At 38.7% G+C, this 23,255-nt stretch overlaps 1 protein-coding gene across 3 annotated transcripts in view; it reads left to right on the top strand.

The window, feature by feature from the left end:
• spega (striated muscle enriched protein kinase a) overlaps positions 1-23,255 on the top strand; it is a 418,725-nt gene that overhangs the window by 193,585 nt on the left and 201,885 nt on the right. For all 3 annotated transcript variants that reach the window (XM_039756374.1, XM_039756377.1, XM_039756375.1), the window contains one exon: positions 6,257-6,439. In XM_039756374.1, coding sequence (XP_039612308.1) covers positions 6,257-6,439 — 183 coding nt within the window. The remainder of the gene's footprint in view (positions 1-6,256; positions 6,440-23,255) is intronic.

Raw genomic sequence — 23,255 nt, 5'->3', positions numbered from 1 at the left:
ATTACCCAAACTCTGTAAAACATAGCCATACATGCACATCTTATGGTTATACTTTTCTGCCCACACAAGCATAGCTAATTTATACCCAAACAATAGAATGAGTTCAATACTCACGATACATTCCATTGTATTGTTCCAGAGCATGTATCCATATATTTGTCTGCATAGATTCTCCTAATATATTGTCAGTAGAGCACTCATGCCTGCCTACTCTGAATATACAGTTTACAATACAATACAGTTTATTTTTGTACAGCCCAAAATCACACAGGAAGTGCCGCAATGGGCTTTAACAGGCCCTGCCTCTTGACAGCCCCCCAGCCTTGACTCTCTGAGAAGACAAGGAAAAACTCCCAAAAAACCTTGTAGAGAAAAATGGAAGAAACCTCGGGAAAGGCAGTTCAAAGAGAGACCCCTTTCTAGATAGGTTGGGCGTGCAGTGGGTGTCAAAAGAAGGGGGTCAATGCAATACAATACACAGAACAGAACAAATCCTTAATACAGCATAATAATAAAAATTTTAGAAGTACGGAGCAAAATTTAACAGTAGATGATATCACATAATAAGATATGACATAAAATAAAATATGACAGCAAAATCAAACAAGGCTGAGTATGGTGGGGAACAAGAATGAAATAAACATTCATCCAAAAAATGAATACCAAGGCCAGCCCTTTTTTGCGAGTAAAAATATGCACTTTACTGGTTCCAGGGCTCCCATCATAAGGCCACAGTAACCTTTAACTGTATTTAGCCCTTGAGTGTCAAGTATATGCACACATGGTTTGCTGGGGATTTCACGCTTTCATTAATCTGGCATACACAGGAACGCAGTTCTCCTTTCTAATCAAATGGCTAAAATTGAAAAGGTTTTAGACTGCTAGCCTGAGACATAGCACTACTGTACAATGCCTGAATGGTTTTATTTGCTATTATTCACTAAGTCTTACTTCACCTGCAAGCTAGGTCAACATTGCCTTTAGATGAAAGCTTTTTTACAGTATCACTGCAATGTTTAAAGAGTCCCATGAAGTGAGACTTCAAATTACATCTCTGGGAAGTTTCTGTTTACATGCCAGGTAAGATGGGCTAAGAACATACAGTAAGAATATAAGAGGTTCTGGCAAATCACAGGAGCCCACACAGTCCATCAAGCAAATCTGGTTAGTTAGTAGCTACTTTGTTTCCAATATCTCATCCAGATACTTTATAAAAGCTGTCAAAGGTTCCACTATAAGTAATATTACATTAAGAAAATGTCCATAGAAATACTTACATTCCCTTAAACAAAACAAAAAAAAAAACAATCTGATGTTTCACCAGAAACTAAAATTCTGTTTTGCATGTTATTAACATTGAAACTGCAGTCAGTGGAAAGAACCCCCATGCCAACTTGCTAAGCCATGATTTAATATGTCCATCCATTCATCCATCTTCTTAACCTGCTTATCCAGGGCAGGGTCAAGGGTCAACAGGAGTCTTTCCTAGCAGTCATTGGGCACAAGGCAGGAATAACACCAGGACAGGGCACCAGTCCATCACTGGGTGAATGAACACTTACACACACTAGGTGCCCACACTAGGGCAAACTTTGCAATGCCAGTTCACTTAACCAGCATGTCTTTGGACTGTGGAAACCAGAGCACCCAGACACAGGAGACATTAAAGTGTATGTTTATTAAATTTACACCTTCACATCTAAGAGTTCAGGTTTAGCATTGGCACTAAAACAAGTTCTAAGCAGATGTGGTCCCAGTCCATTACAGGGCACACACAAGCACAGCCATATACTTTGGTGCAGTTTAAATTCACTAACTGCCTTTGGCGAGAAGACGATGATCAGATTCTGTAAAGGAAACAAAAGACATTATGCTGTTTATTTAAAAATAGAATATGTTTGTATAAAATGAAAGTAAATGCCCTCTCATTTTCACATTGCATTATAACAATAGGTTATAACATAACAATGCTTTCCTAGTGCCAGAATGTTAACCCACATCACCCAGATTTATTACCAATGTGGTAGAGGCAGCAGACCATGAATTAAATATTAATAGAAAACTATAAAACACCTACTACAGCATATATTGTTTTACAATTGTATATTATATCACCTGTAGAACTGAAATGTACTAAAAATGAATGCCTATAATCACAAGACCTGCATTATGTAAAAAAAAAGTAACCTTTTTATGATATTTCTCCAGGCAGCTGTAATAACTGTTCAAGTGTGCTACAGAGAAAAGAACCAGTAAGATTTAACATAAATAACTGAATCACTTTGATATATACAATACATTCAGATAACGGTCGAATAGAAGTATTATGTAAGTTAGATTATTTAAACATCATTGACTTTATATAACAGAATGAATGAATGCATATACTAACTGCTCATATGCAGCTTTTATACGAATGGGCTTTTGAAGAGATGGCTTTTGTACATTATGTAATTTTAAATCCAGAAAGAATACATGCAACCAGGCCTAGCACGCCTAGAGTGAGGTAATGAGACAATCTCCTCAGATGTCACTTTGGTAAGGGCAGCATTTTCATGCAGCTTTTCTATTTATTTTAACTTATATATACAGTACATATTGTGGGATGTAGGTGTTGTAGCAGCACCCCAAATTCCAGACACAACTGCACAACACCAAGTCCTGAGTGTAAATAATAGTTTATTAATAAGGAAATACCTCTCAACAGAGTCCTCTTCCCAATATACATTCAAACAGTCCACAGTTTCTCTTCCTTGTGTATTTCCCTCCTCCTTCCACTCTTCTCAACATCTCTTGTCCACCTCCTTCAGAGTCCAACATCCTGAGCTGAGTAGAGGACTCTCTTTTAACTGCAGACCTGGGAGTACTTCCGGAGCTTGATCTGTTACCTCTAGGAAGCACTTCTGAGCCAGGCAGGACCCCAGCAGTCCTTGTGCCAGGCAGGACCCCAGCATTGTTGATCACTTTGACGGAACAGGGGTATGTCACATGTGACAATAAATCTGAGATAAACTGAATTACACTACATTTTTTATCAGTGCATAGCCCTGCAATTTTCCAGCTCTGTTGTAAACATGCATATCATCATTGTTTGTATTACCAATTAATGATCATTAAAGCATTTTGCAGTCTCTTAGATGTTCAGCGCGAAAACATGCTTCTGCCTTAGGCATTTCCAACATGTCTTTGAGGAGGATTTTGCCTGAGGACCTTAATTTCCATCCATATAAAATGATGGTAGTGCAGGAACTCACTGAGGAAGACTGGGAGAGCCATAGAGAGTTGTGCGCGAACATTCTGCAAAGTCGTTCATTGAGATGCCATCGTCATGTTCAACAACAAGGCACATTTCCATTTGAATGGTTGCGTAAATAAACAAAACTTTTACTATTGGGCTGAAACCAACCCTCGTGAACTTCATTAAGGACCCTGAGTGTGTTACAGTTTGGTGCGCCATTGCAGAATTTGGCCTTGTAGTTCCTTGCTTTTTTGAGGAGGGGGGAGCAATGGTCACTGTCACTTAAGAACATTATATTGAAATGCTAGAGAACTTTTTGCTGCCCCAACTGGAAGAAATGGATGTGGTGGATGTCTGTTTTCAACAGGATGAAGAAACAGCTCATACAGCGTGGAAATCCATGCAAGTTTTGCAGGAGATGTTTCCAGGGAAGCTGATTTCCCTGCACGGCAATGTCAGGTGGCCTTCACATTCGCCTGACCTCGCTCCGTGCGATTTCTTGTTGTGGGGCTATCTTAAATCGAAGGAATACACACATTAACTTCAAAACCTTGAAGCCCTCAAGGATGCTATTTGCAATGAAATCACGGCTATTCCCCTTGAAATGGCCGAATGAGTTATGCGAGCGTTAAGAAATCATCTCAAAGAGTGTATCGCTAATGATGGCCTCCATTTTGAAGGCATCATTTTTAAAACACAGTGAAAAAAATCTATTTTGTATACCCTTTCTTGTGTTGCAGTGAAATTTATTTTTATTTTGTAGTGTGTTTGTAGAATACATGTTTGAAATGTGGTACTAAAAGTGCCAGCAAACTGGCTGAAATGTGGCTATCCAATGAAAATGCCATTAACAAATATTTGGACATGAACCCAGCATATGCAGCCTTGAAAAGAAGAACATACACATATAAATAAGACTTTATGACCAACTTCCTCCAAACCCCACCTCTTTAACCACTCTCCCCCACATCCACTTAGCCTTCCCTTTTTATTTGCTATATATTGCCTTCGATTCCAGTAAGTCTAACCGTGTCCCTCTGATGATGATTCCTGGTAGGAGTTGAAAGCTTAGGAATAAAAAAACTAATTTAAGATGCATGATTTATTTTCTCCCTTTGTGGATTTCCAGATACAACTATGCAAACACTATCACAGACCTTTACTTCCATTCATATATATTGTCAAGCAGCTCTTTTTATCTTAGACCCGGGAGTACTTCTGGTGCTAGGGCATATCCATTGGAAGCATTTCTAGGTCAAATGGAAGTTGCATGTATTCCTGCAATACTCCCTGGCATCACCACGGAACTGGACAAGGCTGCCCGGTAGGACTGCAGTTTCCAGCTTGCCTTGTGGGAGTCCACACAGATAGTGTCGACTAGGGAGGCTGCCACCTGGCATGTTAGGGGAGTTTGTGACCCTGCTTGGTGATATCTCCCATCCTTCCATCCTACTTGCTTCCTGACTGGGTAAGGGTCTTCATTTCATCCCTGCCAGGAAGTCAATGTGCCCACCTGAAAATTGGCATGATTTATCAGTCTTATATCAAGGGCAGGGAACACCTTGCCCTTCTTGTGCCCACTTAACTGCCATGGTATTCTTTGCATATTGTGTTTAATTTCTGTGCTGGTGGTGCCATGGTTAGCACTGTTGCCTCACATTTTCAGAAGCTGGGTTTGAATCCTGGCCTGATCACTGTCCTTGTGGAATTTACATGCCCACTCTGTTTATCTTTATGCTTTTAGTTAGGTATTCTGCTTTCCGCTCACATCCCAAACAAGTGTGTGATAAATTAATTGGTTACATTAAACTGAACAATTGTGCGTGTGAGTGCACCCTGCATAGGAGTGATGTTCTATCCATAGCTGGCATAGCTGCTCCATGGCTATAAACTGGACTAAGCAGATTAGAAGCTGAGTGACTGGATGGATGTTTGTGTCTTTATGGTCTATTACACAGAAACCATTTTTCGTATCTATTGTACATGACTTAGTCTCTGTCTGTCAGGTGTAAACTAGTGACAGTATGCTGTAAGTGCATGGTATATATTGTGTAGCAACTGCGCTCACACTTAGATGGCAAAAAGTTACACACTTTGGCTGAGCTGGAGCGAAGTTTGAACTCAGCCATGTCAAACCGTACTTACCCTTTTGTTCCTTACCTGCCCTCCAGTCAAGCACCCCAGTTGGTGGTAAAAACAAATAAGCTGGTCAAAGATGAAATATGTTCAGTATGTGAAAAAATGAATGTATGGAAAAATGATTAACTATAATACACATATATCCCCATATTCCCTGATCCTGAGGCAGATGGAAATATATACAGTGATAGTAGAAAAAGAAAAAACCCGACACGGCCCCGACATCCCATGTCCTAACTTGTCTTAAACAGAAAACATATATACTTCACAAAATGATAAAGAAACATTCATGTACATAAAAAGTCCAGTGAAATCATGGAAACTTTGGAGATTGAGAAATGGGTGAAAGCCAACCAAGCCCCAAATGATGAAATGACAGAAAACCACAATATAAACAGTGCTATTTCAAAGTATAAATGCAATCAGTCTAACCAATAACTCCAAAAAGCAGTCCGATAGTCCTGGGATGTGGTTGATGAAAAGTCTCAAGTCCCTTACTGCCATGTGTATCAGTATAACTGTGGATAACAGTGATGATCTGTAGATGCCTTCGATACAATAATAGAATTGCATGATATGATGGATCTCGGTTGTTCGATGCTTCTTTTTCCTCTACTTTTTTGAAATACGTGGTCCTAACTTATACTGTTCACAACCTGGAAGTAACAGGAACCCCCATCTCCTCAAGGGTGAAGTGCCATGCTTGGTGACGTCCTTGCAGATGCAGAGATGAAACTCATTTTCAGGTATATATATTTTGTACAGGAAAAAGGTCAAACTAACACAACACTTATATATTCTAAACAGAAATGATGGACATTTATGTAGCCCTGCTCGAACTTTGCATTTGTATTAATATTAATCATTCTTCATTTTCAGTACGTTGGAAGAGAGATGATGTTCCATTACAAAGCAGTCCCACTCATCTAATAAAACTTGAAGGTGAAAGGCATAGCCTGTTAATAAAGTGGGCCAAACCAAGTGATGCTGGGATATACTGTGTTACTGCAGTAAATGAAGTTGGCAAGGCGTCATGCAGTGCCGCTCTGGCCGTTAAGTCAGGTAAGTGGAAATGCAGTCAGCCAAGCATAATGTAATATGAAGGTACATCATGTAGCCAGGGGTTTATAGAAAGTTTTGCCAATTCCCATTAACTGATCTGTAAAGTGTAGTATCTTTTTTTAAGGAGAACAAAGTAAAATCTTGACAAAAACAGTAAGTATTTTCACTGCATTATCTTTTACTTAAAATAACAAATTCATTGAAATGTAGCAAACTTTACTCCTGCATATTCATTTCATATAAACCTTGATTCTCCAATGCAGATTTTTACATGAGGTGAGGTTTTTTACTGGCTTGGTTAGTGTTCAGATTTCAAATGACTTTTCAATGTGTTAACGTTTTTTCAGAATAGATCAAATATGTGTTTGTTTTTAAAAATTCATCATAGTCCTAAATTCTGCCAGTTTGAAGCATGTATTCATCTCTTTTTTCTTATAGTTTGTTGGAAGTTGCCAAGACTGTATTATAGTTTTTGGAATGAAGTGGGGCACCCTATGTACCACCCAAACTGTGAAAATGGGAGTCAAAATCTAAATTTATGTCAATTATAACATTAACACATAAGGGTAATTATTAAAGGGAGAGCATAACGTTTTTATTTATTTATTTATTTATTTATCAAGTATTATCTTTCTTATTTGCAATGGTAATGGACAGGTTGACAGACAACATTAGACAGGAGTCCCCATGGACTATGATGTTTGCTGATGACATTGTGATCTGTAGCGATAGTAGGGAGCAGGTTGAGGAGACCCTGGAGAGGTGGAGATATGCTCTAGAGAGGAGAAGAAAGAAGGTCAGTAGGAACAAGACAGAATACATGTGTGTAAATGAGAGGGAGATCAGTGGCATGGTGAGGGTGCAAGGAGTAGAGTTGGCGAAGGTGGATGAGTTTAAATACTTGGGATCAACAGTACAGAATAATGGGGATTGTGGAAGAGAGGTGAAAAAGAGAGTGCAGGCAAGGTGGAATGGGTGGAAAAGAGTGTCAGGAGTAATTTGTGACAGATGGATATCAGCAAGAGTGAAAGGGAAGATCTACAGGACGGTAGTGAGACCAGCTATGTTATATGGGTTGGAAACATTGGCACTGACCAGAAAGCAGGAGACCGAGCTGGAGGTGGCAGAGTTAAAGATGCTAAGAGTTGCACTGAGTGTGATGAGGATGGATAGGATTTGAAATGAGTACATTAGAGGGTCAGCTCAAGTTGGATGGTCAGGAGACAAAGTCAGAGAGGTGAGATTGTGTTGGTTTGGACATGTGCAGAGGAGAGATGCTGAGTATATTGGAAGAAGGATGCTAAGGATAGAGCTGCCAGGGAAGAGGAAAAGAGGAAGGCCTAAGCAAAGGTTTATGGATGTGGTGAGAGAGGACATACAGGTAATGGGTGTGACAGAGCAAGATGCAGAGGACAGAAAAATATGGAAAAAGATGATCCTCTGTGGTAACCCCTAACAGGAGCAGCCGAAAGAAGAAGAAGAATGAAGTATTAAACAAACCTCAGGCATGTCATATACTTGATTTGTCTAAAATCCAGATCATTGCGACTTAAGTGCCAAAATGCTTTACCATTTGTCTCACACTCTTTCACCTTCAGCCTTCATACTGTGTTTCCTCTATCACCCTGCCAGATTAGCATTTGCTGTAACTCACCTCCTAACTCAGCCAAATGGATCACAGTCTGTGTAGGGTCCTAAAAAACTATTTGGATGTTCCTTCCTTGGAAAATCCCTGGAATCAGAGTTAGGGATACCTTGTGAAAGTTCTGGTGCCATCCTATGAGTACCCTCTGACTGGCTATGATTATGGTCACTGCCACAAAAAATGATAGATAAAATTAGCCATTATTTTCCAAGCAAAATTTAACTTAAGTTAAAGTTAACCCCTGCTTTTGAATTTTCTTTGTGACCTGATAGCCCTGCAAATCGAAGTCAGTGAGTGGACAAGTGCATCTTAAGCGATAGATAGATAGATAGATAGATAGATAGATAGATAGATAGATAGATAGATAGATAGATAGATAGATAGATAGATAGATAGATAGATAGATAGAAGAGACAGTATATGATAGATAGATAGATAGATAGATAGATAGATAGATAGATAGATAGATAGATAGATAGATAGATAGATAGATAGATAGATAGATAGATAGATAGAGCGAGCTTTATTTGTCCCCAGGAGGAACACATACAATGCATGAACGACCGAGAATGCTCAGCTGGGTGAGCTGATGTGCCATCCCTGCCTGATAGTCAGGTATTAATAAAAAGAGTTGCAGAATTTTGATTTTGTTTTTTGCAAGTTATTTTTGTGTTGTTTTTATTTTTTTTACTACTTTTTTACTACTTTCTTGAATATTTGGGAAATACTTAAGATGAAAGCTGTAATTAAAATGAGTGAGTGTTCTTAAAAGTTCACATTGTTCCACATAACAACTCTCAAGGGAAAAGACAAGTGGCACTTTATTTTTAACATTGGACATTATTTATCTTTGTTTTAGAAAGAATGAATACAAAGACAATGTGCAGAAGCAAAACTTGCTGTGAGTTGTTTTCTGGAACATTGGCTTTACCTACAACATGCACCAACATAACAGACACGTTGGAAACTTGAATGGCCTAATCTGGCTTAAAAGCAAATATTACAGTAATACAGTTGCAGCTGAGCATACAGTATAAAACTAAAAAAGTTTAACATGGTAGAAAAGCAAGCAACATTTTCTGAAGAAGACTAACAAATCAATAATTTCTCACTACATAGTCTGCTAATGTAGGTGACAGTGATGAGACATGAAGCAGTATTGATGAATTTGTACAAGCTAGCTCTCAGGATTTTTGAAAAATACATTTAAAAAAGAGTTCAAATACTCCTGATGATTTTGACTGGAACTAGTTTTGACTTGTTAACATAAGTTGTTTATTTATCCACACTTCCATCATCCTTAACACTCCATCCAAGTTTCCTCCACTTTTCTCTGTCCTGTGCCACTTCCTCCTTATTTCTTCATCTTGCTCCTTTGTCTCTTGCTTACAGTCACCATACTGTATCTTTCCACCTCTTTATTGGCCTTCCTGCTCTTCTTCCTACTGGAATCCATCATACTGCTCTTCTTGTTGTCCTCAAGTCATCCATGTGCCAAACGTGTTCTGCCCATCTTCTCGTTCTCAATGCTCCTCTTTCACTCAGTTTCTTCTGACCAGTCTTTTCTTTCAGATCCTCATTACTATTTGTTCTTGGCCATCTTATTCACATAATCTGTCCAAAGCGTTTTCAGTCAAACATATTCAGGCTTCTCTTAACTGCCTGGCTAAATATCCAGTTTTCAGCTACAGTACATACAAGGCTACCGGCAGTATTATTGCATTATAGATTTCTTTATTTTGTCCACAGTTTGATGTCTCTGCACCTCTAAAGTTCTCTTTTTAACTTAAGAAATGCTGCTCCTGCCAAACCTAATCTGTTTTTCACATCCATCTCACAGCTTCCTTTTGCCGCAATCTCATTTCCCAAATATGTGAACATCTCTGCTCTTTCCAGCTCTTGACCTTTATATTCCAATCTGCTCATTTCTTCTTGTTCACCAACCTTCATTCATTTCATTTTAGCTATGGTGGACACCAAGGGGCAATCCAGCTCCCCAAACACCCAACACAAATAGGCATGGAGAATAGTCTTCAGCGTTTCCCACTACAAAAGCCACAAGTATATGCAATAAGCATTGTATACCACAATAAAGCAACTCTTTGTCTTCTTTCTCTCTGTCACTGGTCACTGCCCTCGTCCATGCAAGCTTTATCCACCTTCGACTTGACTGTGGCTTGTCCTTGTGAAACAGGCAGCCCCTTTTATCTCCCACCTGGGAGTACTTCTGGTCTTCCGCACACATGGTCTGAAAGCACTTCTGGGTGAGACAGAAACCCCATGTAGTAGGCATCCCCAATCACTGCAGCATCCCCTGGCAGCATCCATTGAACCCAAACGATCTGAGTTGAAGAACTCCATGTCCCATGCTGCCCTCTGGAAATCTGAGGCACCACTGAGAACTGCCATCTAGTACTCCTAGAGGGGATAATGCTCTGTGCACGCTCTCTTACCTGGTCCTTCCATTTCATAGGTGTCCTGACTGGGTAAGGCTGCCAGCCATTCCTTACACTATGCTTTTATTAAATACCAGCTTCTCTGATTCTGATCCAAATACTTTTAACAGCTCTACTAATACTGTTATACTCACTAAAAGAGGTGCTGTATCGCCCACGTATTCAAGATCTTTCATCAGTGCTCCACCTGTAGTGTACACCTCTATTAACCATCAATCTCTCTCAGTACATGGTCCAACAAAAAGATGAAAAAACATGGTAACAGAATACATCAATGTCTTACTCCTGTCCCAACTCCAAACCACTGAGACCTCTCTTTTTCAATCTCACACACACTTCTGTGTTCTCTTTCATTACCACCTTAACAGTATCCTCATTATCACCCCACTCTCCCTCTTCATACCAAATTGTGGGCCTGTTTAAAATCTACAAAACACACAATTTGCACAAAATTAAAAATATAGCACGATGTGTAGAGAACAAGTCCAAGGAGGTTATGCACAGGCTTTATAATGCACTGGTGAGGCCTGATCTGGAGTACTGGGTGCAGTTTTGGTCTCCAGGCTACAAAAAGGACATAGCAGCACTAGAAAAGGTCCAAAGAACAGCGACTAGGCTGATTCAATGGCTACAGGGGATGAATTATGAAGAAAGATTAAAAGATTAAGCAAAAGAAGATTAAGAGGAGACATGATTGAAGTGTTTAACATTATCAAGGGAATTAGTAAAGTGGATGGAGACTATTATTTTAAAATGAGTTCATCAAGAACCCGGGGACATAGTTGGAAACTTGTTAAGGGAAAATTTCACACAAACATTAGGAAGTTTTTCTTCATGCAGAGAACCATGTAGACATGGAATAAGTTGCCAAGTAGTGTGGCAGACAGTAGAAACTTTTCAAACTAGAGTTGATGTTGTTTTTAGAAGAGTAAAGTGGACTGACGAACTGTGCTTTGTGTTAATGTTCTAAAACGATGAAGAAGGTGTTTAAAACAAATGAATAAAGCTGTAGATCAGAAGAATACTGAAGCAGTGATAAAATTGCCCACATCACTTAACTAGGTGTTACTTGAAACATTTTGGAAGATTATGTACCTGGTCAGCAGGTCCCAGTTAGCTGCTTTTTTTTCTTTACTCAGTTTCCATCCTAAGCCCCACCTGAAAATATAACTTTAATATCCATTATGATGTCTAGCAAGAATTTTCATGTAAGGGAAGTGGAAATTGTAATTCTGCAAGCAAATTATAGCAGAATTACTTGACACAAAGAAGTTATTTTAAGCTACTGTTCAATACAAAGTCTTCTGTGTGAAGTGTCCATATTTCCATTTTCATGTTCTAGTTTTCTTCCAAACTAGAAAGAAATGCATTTATAGGCAAATTCCTCACCTATGCATTATCGCTTTCACACTACTACCTCAAACCTGAGAGACAGCAAAAGCTGAACTACAGCGTTATAATACAATTTTCACATGTACTTTATGTCTGTTGGCAGCATTCCAGGAATTTAAGAGGATGCTAACATGGTTAAATTGATGGTTGGAGAAACCCTGCAGCTCTGTTATCTTGAAAAGCGAAAATCAAGTGTGGTTTTCTTAACATATTTGGATGTAACATTGTGGTGGCTTTGTTCATTGATGGCATTCATTAATTGATGAGTGACAATTCAGAGTGAACACATTTTCTTATAAATCACAAATTTATGCTGGCTATGTAGGTTGGCTAAAAACTATGAAAGGAAGAACAATGGGGAACCACCAATTAGCATTGTAGAAATTCATCAAATCATTAGAAGGCACTGTGAACCCATGTGTAGCACACTTGGGTTCCTTGAGTATACTAAGGGTAGACAATCTGTCTAAGGCTCACCAGGAATTTTGAAGGTGTGTGGTTCCAGAACTGTGGAAGGAATTCTCAGGGGACACATGGAAGTAATTGACGGATGAGTCTTATAAGCCCCTTCTAGCAATGTGCCTCATGAGGCTGGAGCTGGGAGGCGAGCATTTGACAAGTGTTAGCGTGACAGAAGGAATCTGAGGCCAGGGTGTGCGGGACGAGTGAGCTGGTGGAAGGTGAACTTGGACTACACATGTTACAAAGACACTCTAGACAGGAAGACCCTATGGGGCATGCAGTTGTTTGCTTTCTTTACCACTTTGTTGTTTTTTTGTGTTCTCTCTGCAGTGTATAATCTTTTGTGGATCTACTTTGGATTTGGGATGGCTAGTGGGAATCCCTTACAGTGTACGGTTCAAGGAGAAAGCATACTGATAATGTTACAAATAAGACCATGGTGGGAGGGGGGGTGTAGCAACCTAGAAGTAAGGAAGGCACAGGCAATCGTGAGGTCTGAAAACAGTCTAGGTTTGAAAGGTCTGAAGAGTAGAGCATAAAGTTTGTCAAACCCAAAACACAATTTCAAAATTGAAGAAAAATTACTAACACTAATTTGGGATTTCATTTCCATTATCTATCACTACAAAAAGACAACAAAGACCGTGGCTGTGAGACGCAATAGGACAGTAACCATTTTTTAAAAGAAAAACATACAAACTGACATTGCAAAGATGACAATCAAAAAGTTTTACTTTGACCAAAATGAATAACACAAACAAAAAAAGGTACAAAGATGAACGCACAAAATTTGTACAGAGAGCCTTCCTTCCCTCCACTTGGCTTTAAACTTGGGTTCAAAAGAACAATGACCACTGCTCCATTATCAAGTATGTTGATGACACCATGCTCATAGGAGCATGGGGAGGATGAAAGCCACTATCTAAATCAAGTGGACTGGATGGTAAACTGGTGCAATAAAAACTCTCTCACTCTGAATGTAAAAAAGACCAAAGAAATTACATTTGATTTTAAGAGGCAGAAATCTGTATGTTCACCTATTGTAGTTTTGGGGGAGGAAGTAGAAATTCCATCCATCCATTATCCAATCCGCTATATCCGGAGCCAATGGAGGTAGAAGTAGTGACTGAATATAAATACTTAGGAACTAACCTAGATAACAATCTTAACTGGAATACTAATTAATAAAAATATTCTCTAAATGCAACCAGTGCTTATTTCTCCTTCATAAACTCAAACTATTTAAGTAGACAAGGACCTCATTTTGTATTTTATAGCAGTCTGATCCAGTCTGTGATCACTTTCAGTTTCATTGCCTGGGTTAATAGTCTGACAAACCAAAACTCAAAAAAGCTCCAGCAGATTACGAAGTATGCAGCTAAAGTTATTGGGGCTGATGTAGATGATTTCACTAGTGTATGGCAGAGGGCAATGTTAAAGAAACTGGAAATCATCTCAACTGATGACAGTCATCCATTACATGTAGAACTAAACTTCAGTAAATCAGGAAGGATAGACACTTTGAAAACCCACACAAATCGCTCCAGAAATTCCTTTCTTCCTTGTGCCATACAACTTTTCAATAAGAAATATCGGAGATAATGATTAAGGTTTTGATATATGGCCTGTAACCTTTTTTATGGTGCGAATATGCGTTACCTAACTGCCTTTCCTTAACCTGTCTTGTTCTATTTGTTTGTTTTATTTCATTCTGTCTGTTATTTTATGCAACAGAGAAGGCGAATTTCATGTTTTCTTGTGTAAACATGACTAAATAAAGAAACTTTAAACCTTAAAATGTTCAAACTTTGATGAGAAAAGATACTTTATTGCAGGCTAAAGTAGAATTACACATGTTTTAAAATTAAGAATGCTTTAAGGTTTTTGCTGTGCTTTAATACTTTGATTTGTGGAGAGAACAATCTTGCCCGATATTTGTGTTACATAAGCTGATCAAAAGGTCTTTCATGTTTTCATGACCTTAGAAAGACTACTGTTTAATTTGTTATATTACAGTTGTATGGTAATTTGTGCTGACACAAAGCTTTATAAATCTATGTAAGAAAACCAGAAAATCCTTACTGCCTGTAGGGCAAATTTCTCAATAAATGCTTGGTTCATGCAGATTCATTAATGAAACTACAGTGAAGCAAGTGCAGGCACTTAAACTGGCTTTACATTGTGTTTCTATATAAAATCATCTTTATTACCAATATTAATAGTTATTTTACCTGTCCAGATTTTGCACATAGTCAGTAAGGACAGATTCATTTATTAATGTGACTTCACTTCAATGCTCCTGCCCATTCCCATTACATACCATTCATTTCTATATCTTCTGTAACACCGACCTGTAGACCAAAATGCCGAATTTCACACATCATTTCAGCAGATCAGAACATGATAAGACTGACTGGCTGAAATAGAACAGAGTCAGAACCCCCTGCTGTGTTTTATTGCAGCTTTTCTATCTGTTGTGTTTAAAAAAAAATCCATCCATCCCATCCATCTATCCAAATGCCAATCTTCTTAACTTATACATTACGGAATTCAGAATACATGGAGCTAGTCTGAAATCCAGTAATCAATATTGGAGAGGATGCCAGTTATTTGAAATGCATATTGTATATAATCTCTATTGGAAAGGGGTGTGCAGCTGACAAGAATCCCAACAGAAAGTTTCCAGGACAGAGAGTTCACTACATTGGCAGCAAGAGTTTGTGCAGGTGCTAAGGTGGGAGCACAGATGCCTGTAGGGAACTGTGTGTCATTTATGAATGCTCTACAAGTGCAAGATACAGAGAGAGTAATACAAAAAAAGAGTAAGAACTTAGGTTAAACATACCCAGGAGCTGAAAGGAATCCCATAATCCAAGAAGGGAATGTATGGTACTACACCTGGCTCTTTAAGGGCAACTGATAGCTAATGGGTGAATATACATTTAAAACTAACAGCCAGCTTCAGCCATTAGTCTCTTTATCAAAAGTAGGGAAGCCAATGACCTTAACAGTGATTCTGTGGCTTGATCGGAAGTGAACCCTGGGTAAGGGCTTTACCTTATAGCCACAACCCATTTGACTTAGGAGAGTTTGGGGCAAAGGATCAGCTGGCGGGTGAAAGAGAGAGCACTGGCAAAAGATAGATAGATAGATAGATAGATGGATGGATAGATAGATAGATAGATAGATAGATAGATAGATAGATAGATAGATAGATAGATAGATAGATAGATAGATAGATAGATAGATAGATAGATAGATAGATAGATAGATAGATAGATAGATCTAACGGGAGCAGCCAAAAGAAGAAGAAAAAGAACCAAGTATTAAATGAACCTTGGGCTTGTCATCTACTTGATTTGTCTAAAGTTCAGATCATTGTGACTTAAGTACCAAAATGCTTTACCATTTGTCTCACACTCTTTTACCTTCAGCCTTCATACTGTCCTTCCTCTATCACCCTACCAGATTAGCATTAGAAAAATGATAGATAGATAGATAGATAGATAGATAGATAGATAGATAGATAGATAGATAGATAGATAGATAGATAGATAGATAGATTGAGCTTTATTTGTCCCCTGGGGGAACACATACCATGCATGAAAGACCGAGAATGCTCAGCTGGGTGAGCTGATGTGCCACCCACCTGATAGTCAGGTATAGAAGGGCAGTAGATTTGTTGTCTTCTGTTTATTTGTACTTTGCACTTTCCATATGAAAATCATTCCTTTGTTTTAATTTTGTCTAACCTTTTCCATTCTGAGACTAGACGACTGCTCCTAGGAAATTTACCTATAATGATATATATACACATGGATAAGCTTGTATGTCAAGTTTGATTATCAAATTTGCTCAATCCGCAAAAAAACAACAATGGATGTAACTTAATTTCCAAAAAACAAATTACCATTGAAAAGCTAGCGTTTGTGTAACTAGAAAAAAATGAGACCCCATTGAAGCAGTTCTAAATTCATAAAAAGTTTCCCATTGCTCTTTCTTTTCACATGTGATGTCTGTCTTCATGTATGATGCAATGTGGTTTTCTTTTTTGCATCTGTAAAAATTTTGTAATTTTCTTTTAAAAAGCAAGTTACTTTTCTGGGCTTTTTATGAAAGTCACTGAAGAGTAGTAAATCAAGACTGATTGATGCCAGCCTGCTCATTTTTTGACTGACTCAGTAGCCTTCTAAAAAGCATTTTAGTTTTCAATCAGCGCCATGCTGGGCACATTTTAGCACTGCTGTTTATTCTCCTCACCAGCATGATACAGTGAACTGCAATCTCAGTTGTGCTGGAAGACAATTGTAAAAAAAAAAAAACAGCAACCAGAGAGTAAGAAGGGAGCTTCAGCAGCAACAGAACAGCTGTCACCATGGCTGGGGATAGGCATATCCCTATCTAATCTAATAAACTGCCCTTCACGCATGATCTTTTTCTTTGCAATCTACTTGGTTTAAAAAAAAATAAACAGTATAAAAGAATTGTTAATGCTGTATTAAGTTGTGCGTCAGATGGTCCAGTTACAGTCATGCATTTAAGATAAGAGTTCCAATTATATCAAAATTCAAAGTCAATTAAAAATAGGATCCAGAAGCTTTTCAGGGTCCTGCTGCATTACCGTTAAAATACTATACATTTGAACCTTATTTTACCAAGAGCCATCATGATGGCACTGCAGTGTCGCTCCCTCATAGATCCAGCCACTTCAGAGTAATGAGTCATTTTCTGTGTGGAGTTTACACATGCTGTGCTTCCATGTGCTTGCATTCTTCTCCTGGCACTCCAGTTTTCATTGGCAAGACAAGATGTGCAGGTTAGCTTAACTGACAACACATTACTGCATGGGAGCGTATCCTGCAATGGCTTGTCAACTGCTAAGGGTGGGTTTCTCCCTTGAGCTCTATGGTGTTTTAGCCCTCTGTGATTCCCCAAATGAGTAAATAAATAAAAATAAGAAGAGTGCAAGTGTGGACAGCACTAGTTAAAAAAATTAATACAAATTACAACAACTGCAAGAACCAATTTTATATCAGTTCACTCATTTTGCTGCATGTTTAAGAGACTTCCAATATTTACAAAAATATTTCAAATAAAGTTCAAAAAAGACTGTTGGGGTAGCAACTGGGTCATATAGCAGCAGTACCATCTTTTGAAGTGTTCATATTGGCACTTTTTAAATTAAAGTTAGATTCCACGTTTTACATTGAAGGAAAAGAGAACAGTCCTGCATATTCACTTTTATGTTCCTCTTGAATGTGAAACTCTAATTTAATGTAAGATTCCCTATTTTGGGGTATTAATAAGAAATGCACTGAGTTTACTTCATGAGGTACTGTATAAGTATATAATAAACAACAATAGTTGTCTCAAATATATTGTCACACATGTGTGAGTAGGAGTCAGCTAAAGTCCCGAATAATGGCAATTCCATGTTCGACCAGGGTGCGGCGGGGTGTCTTTCTCAATCCCTTGCAGACCATTCTTGGGAAATCCCACAGGGTTCCGGCATCTTTGATAACGTCACTTCTGTTTCTGGGGCCTTTGATGACATCACTTCCACTTCTGGCCCTGATGACATCACTTCCTTCACTAGCCTTTAAAGCTGCTATCTTGACTATATAGTGAACAACTCACTATCTTTAAAAAATACCTTTTTGCAGTCAAGGCACATTATACGGGTGGCTGCCCCAAAACTTTATGATGTCTTATTGTCATTCTTGTGACAGTGGCATAGGATTTACAAAGAACAGAAGAGGCAGTGACGTCATCAAAGACATTTGTCATTATTCACTCACTCATAGAGATCCATGGAGGGCTAGATCTCTAGTAAAGATTCAAAAATAACATCATATTCATGATCATGGACCTTGAAATAGTCTAAAATGATACCTCACATGCTTATGAGTGAAATGTGTCATTGCTCACCTTCTGGGAGTCGCTCTTAGAGGGTTAGGACCACCAGTAAAGAATCCAATGTCAAAAATATTATAATACTAGCAAAATACCCGCGCTTCAAAGTACTGCTTTAAAATTTTTATTAAGAAGAAAAGTAAACCTTTTTAAACTGAGGGAAAACATACCAATAATTATTTGTTAAGGATCTCTTTGTATACCATGTTGTCAGTTCAGCACTCCGGTTGTAATATGACCAAGCTGTGCAAGCTTAGTCTTGAGCATGCAATGTCTAGTTGGCCATGTGAAAAGCAATCTTGCCTCCAATCAATGGCAACCTTTTGTAGGGTCCGTCCCTGAGACTTATTAATTGTCATCGCGAAGCAGAGCCTTACTGGAAATTGGAAGCATTTGAATTGAAATGAGAGATCAGAGTGTATAACGGGGATGCGAGGAATAAAAACTCTCTCCCCTGAGCAACTGCCAGTAAAAATAGTTGCCTCAATTAGGTTCATTTGCAGACACGTGACCTGAAGTCTTGTGCCGTTACAAAGTTTCGGTGGCTGTAAGTTTTTCAGTAACATTATTGGTGTCCCAAACCTCAAAATTAGAATATGCTCAGGAGTATTTGGCGGCAGCGTCACAAAGTTGTTTCCGCAAGACCGCGTTAGCTGCGGAGTTCAGCTTGGAGCGAAATGAAGTGAATGAAATGAGGTGAATGGGAGGGGAGATGATGACGTGACTCCCCCACCCACCTTAATTCTCAATCCCTCCACAAACACAGTCTCTCGGATCTCAACTCTCCTTTATATAAATCAGTAAAGGAGAGAGGACTAAACACTAAGGTAAAAGAACAGCAAGACCGCGTCAGCTGCGGAACTCAGCTCGGAGCGAAATGAAGTGAATGAAATGACGTGAATGGGAGGGGAGATGATCACGTGACTCCCCCACCCGCCTTAACTGTCCATCCCACCACAAACACAGTCTCGTATTCATTGTAGGCATGACAAACGCCAGCGGCAGCATGTCTATGAACTTAATTTAAACTTAAGCTTCACACCGTGCTTTCCTATTGATATGTCCTCAATGGCTTGTTCAGCTTCAGAGGGTTGTTCCTCTCTTACTGCATCAATAAACAGCTCGTCTTCCTCTTTATCTGAGACATCACACACTGCATGCACGGGTTTACCTTTCCCAGTCCTGCAAACTATAGCGAATTGGTTCAATTTACCACATTTTTTACACTGTCTTCCTTTAGTTGAATATTGACTTTTTCCTCTGTGTGCTTTGTTTCTGCAGTAGCTGCACTTATGACTATGCTTATATGCATCACTCGCTTCATTTTCTTTTGCTGCCTTCTCAATTGTGTAATGCGTTTTTTGTTCAGCGCTCTTTGGAGCTCTTGCTTGTTCTTTGCATACTGCGTTCACAGTCATTTCACATGAACCGCTCGAAGTACATCCATCGAAGGTTCTCAGCTGTGTTTGTGCTATCTCGTGCGATCTTGCGATGTCCACGGCTTTATTTAATGTTAGCTAAGACCCGGCACTGAAAAATTTCTCTCGCACTTTCGCTAAGTTTGTGCCAAACACTAGTCTAGTCTATCCCTGACCATCTCATCTTCATTTGCATAAGCACAGTCCTTCACCCGTGAATATTTAGAGGCAGCGTGTCTATTGGATTGCTGCTGACGGACGGCCTTATATGGGCAGGCACTCAATTATGTGGGAGGCGTGATGATGCGGGACGCAACTCCGCCTCACACAGCGACCGAGCTGTAGGCTATGGCCATATACTTTGTATATGGACGTAAGTGGGTTACAGTTATCACCGTTACGAGTAGAATTTCGAAATGAAACCTGCCTAATTTTTGTAAGTGAGCTGTAAGAAATGAGCCTGCCAAATTTCATCCTTCCACCTACACGGGAAGTTGGAGAATTAGTGATGAGACAGTCAGTCAGTCAGTAGGCCACCCAGTACTCCATCTTGTGCCAATTAATTTATAATGGAAGAAGGGTTAAGCAGAAGCTCATAAGAAACTGTGAACTTTACCTTTTTTCAAAATAAGCAGAAAATGAGTTGGACAGAGTTCTGTAACAGGCAAAGTTCATGATGTAGACGTTTTGTTGGCAGTCAATTTTGAGAGTACAGACTATAGCATTGAATCATTCCCACTGTGAAGTACAATTTGTTCCCTGCAATGCTTTCCTCTAATTACATTGATTACTTGAAGCCCATTATCTAGATTATCAATTAGCCGGCATACACTACATTGGCAGTCGTTAGCACTTCTCTTATGTCAACTCCTTATTGTATTTAGTGACATTTGGAGGTTTCCTCAATTCTAACTATGGCAGCAGTTGTCACAAATGTATTGTATATAATGCATTTGATCAGCATATTAATATGTTTTAGAGCTATTTGCTTTTAAATATTGCATGGCCTTGAAATGAAATATTTTAAGAGGCAGGCTTTACAGGAATGTGTTTGACGGAGGGAGCTCTGGACAAGATGCACAAGGATACGGGAAAAGGCGCTGAAGATTCACATAGGGAAAAAGATATCAAATATTTTTAATTTTATGCTGTTACCTATTTTCAAAAGATAACATAGCTAGTATACAGTATATCATAATGCAATTGAATTTCTTCTTTTATTTCTTATTTAATCTTTAAATTGGTCTTATTTTTGTTTGAAGTGTTGTCTAAGGAAACTTAATAGTAAATCTAAACAGTTTAAAGCACATCACTGTTATTTTCTTTTAATGATATTAGAATTCTTCTGATGACTACAGTTCTCTGGGCACAGTGCTGTTGCTGCTGCCTTGCAGTAAGGAAACCAGGGTTAGCTTCTTGGGTCCCTGTGTGGAGTTTACATGTTCTCCCTGTGTCTAGGTCTCCTCTGGGTGCTCTGGTTTCCTCTCACAGTCCAAAGACATGCAGGTGAATTGGTGATCCTGTATCGGCTCCAGTGTGTGGTTGAAGGGTGTGTGTGTGTGTGTGTGCGATGGACTGGCGCCCTGTCCAGAGTTCGTTCTTGCCTTGCACCGCTATGCTAGCTGTGATAGACTCCAACAGACCCCTAAACGACCCTGCTCAGGACTAAGAAGGTTTGAAAATGACTGACTGACTGAAATTCAGCCAACCAAGTGTTAAAAAAATGCTTTAGTTGCCTCACATTTTTATGCAATCTTTTTGTTCAACCCACTGAATTAAAGCTGAACGTCTGCACTTCAACTGCATCTCAGTTGTTTCATTTAAAATTCATTGTGGTAATGTACAGAAACAAAATTAGAAAAAAGTTGTCTCTGTCCAAATATTTATGGACCAAACTGTACATCCAAAAGACGGAGTTTAATAAAGTTAAAGGGAATTCTTTGAGGACAGGAGCGCTGCGAGTGCTGTAGCAAACATGCAACACGTCATCCTTATTCACTCAAACTAATAGGCTGCAACTGAAAGTACCATGCGTTAAGAAACTTAGGTGCGTCAGAAAACACATATTCAACAGATTCATATGTTATATGGAACACACCCACACACAACAAAATTACATATAATTAGTTTGAGATTAAGTAAATCCTTTGTATTATAACAATTCTATTATGTTATTTCTTTTGCTCGAGTAACCTGTGGTTATACATTCTTTTAAATACCATAAATGCAATATTGCAGTATTTGACTCAACAGAATGCAGGATTATTTAATTACATTACATTATATTAGGTATAATGTTTAAAAACCTTTAGAAATGTAAGAAGCAGCTGAAATGTTGTAATATCTGTGCACATGTCAACTCAAATTATGAAAGGTACTGATCTCCATTTGAGCACAGGAGCAAAAGCGATACAGTGTCCCAAAGCTACACAGTGTCCCAGTCTAGTGTGCGATTTTTCACTGACAAAAATACACAAATTGGGATTGGAAACTGCAAAACATAATGACAAAACATTCTATTGTTTGGCAGCAGATGATAATGAATGTCAAGCTGGTGTGTGTTAACATCATCCCCTTGCAGATCTTCACTTACCTTTGTGTCCTTTTTGCCTTTTTGTTGAGGGATTCGGATTGAGAGGGCTTGGAAGCCATGTGTCAGCATGTTGAACATTGTTCAAGGACAGATTTGAAAATGTTAGGAAACACGAGGACAGGAACACTTGGTTGTAGATAAGAAAAAAAAACATCTGTCGATAGAACAAAAACCATGTGTAAAGTCATAATAAAATATACTGGCAAAAATCCCAAAATACAAGTTGGACAGAGTAAGAATTGTGCACTGACTTGACTTGGCATACACTGATGCAGAAATCCGTTGACAGATCCAAGGCATTACAAAAAAGCATTAGAAAAAACTACACTGACCGTAATAAACTAGAGTTTGATTTAGAAATGGAGTGATAATCAATAGTCAGAAGCCTGTAGTATTAGTTAAACTAAGAAGAATATTGGTTGGCAGCCCAGTATCTCTCATTACCAGCCAAGACGCCGATGGATGGGGCAACCATCATTTGAGGCAGTTATGTTAATCATGTTTATAAGTGCTTAGCACTGAGCCATTTAGCACACCTCCAGAGCCCTGTGTTATGATCGAATGAAGTGCTGTAAGCAGCACAGATGATTTTTAAGTCTTTGGGGTTTACCTGGAAAAGAGTCAAAATGACAAAACCAAAATATAAACCAAATGTCTAAACACAACACAGATCAAACTCTATTAATTTTCTGTAGGTAGTTGCTTGTTTGCTTTAAATTAAATCTTTTCCTTTTATAGGTATTTATTGGGTCACTTACTGTGTCACCCATCTGGAACAGGTTAAATCAATTGTAGACTTCAGTATTAATGTTTGCAGTGCACCATCTACTGGAATGTGTTTTGTAATGAATGTAGTAATAAAATGTACTGCATTTGTCCAAAATGCCATTGCTGCACATATTGGTGCAAATGTTTATGATGTTCAATGCCTATGCCT

The sequence above is a fragment of the Polypterus senegalus genome, chromosome 6 (genome assembly GCF_016835505.1).
Source record: "Polypterus senegalus isolate Bchr_013 chromosome 6, ASM1683550v1, whole genome shotgun sequence".
In the NCBI taxonomy this organism is placed as follows: Eukaryota; Metazoa; Chordata; class Cladistia; order Polypteriformes; family Polypteridae; genus Polypterus; species Polypterus senegalus.
The sequence above is the reverse complement of the archived record's forward strand: the minus strand, read 5'-3'. Positions and strand labels throughout refer to the sequence as shown.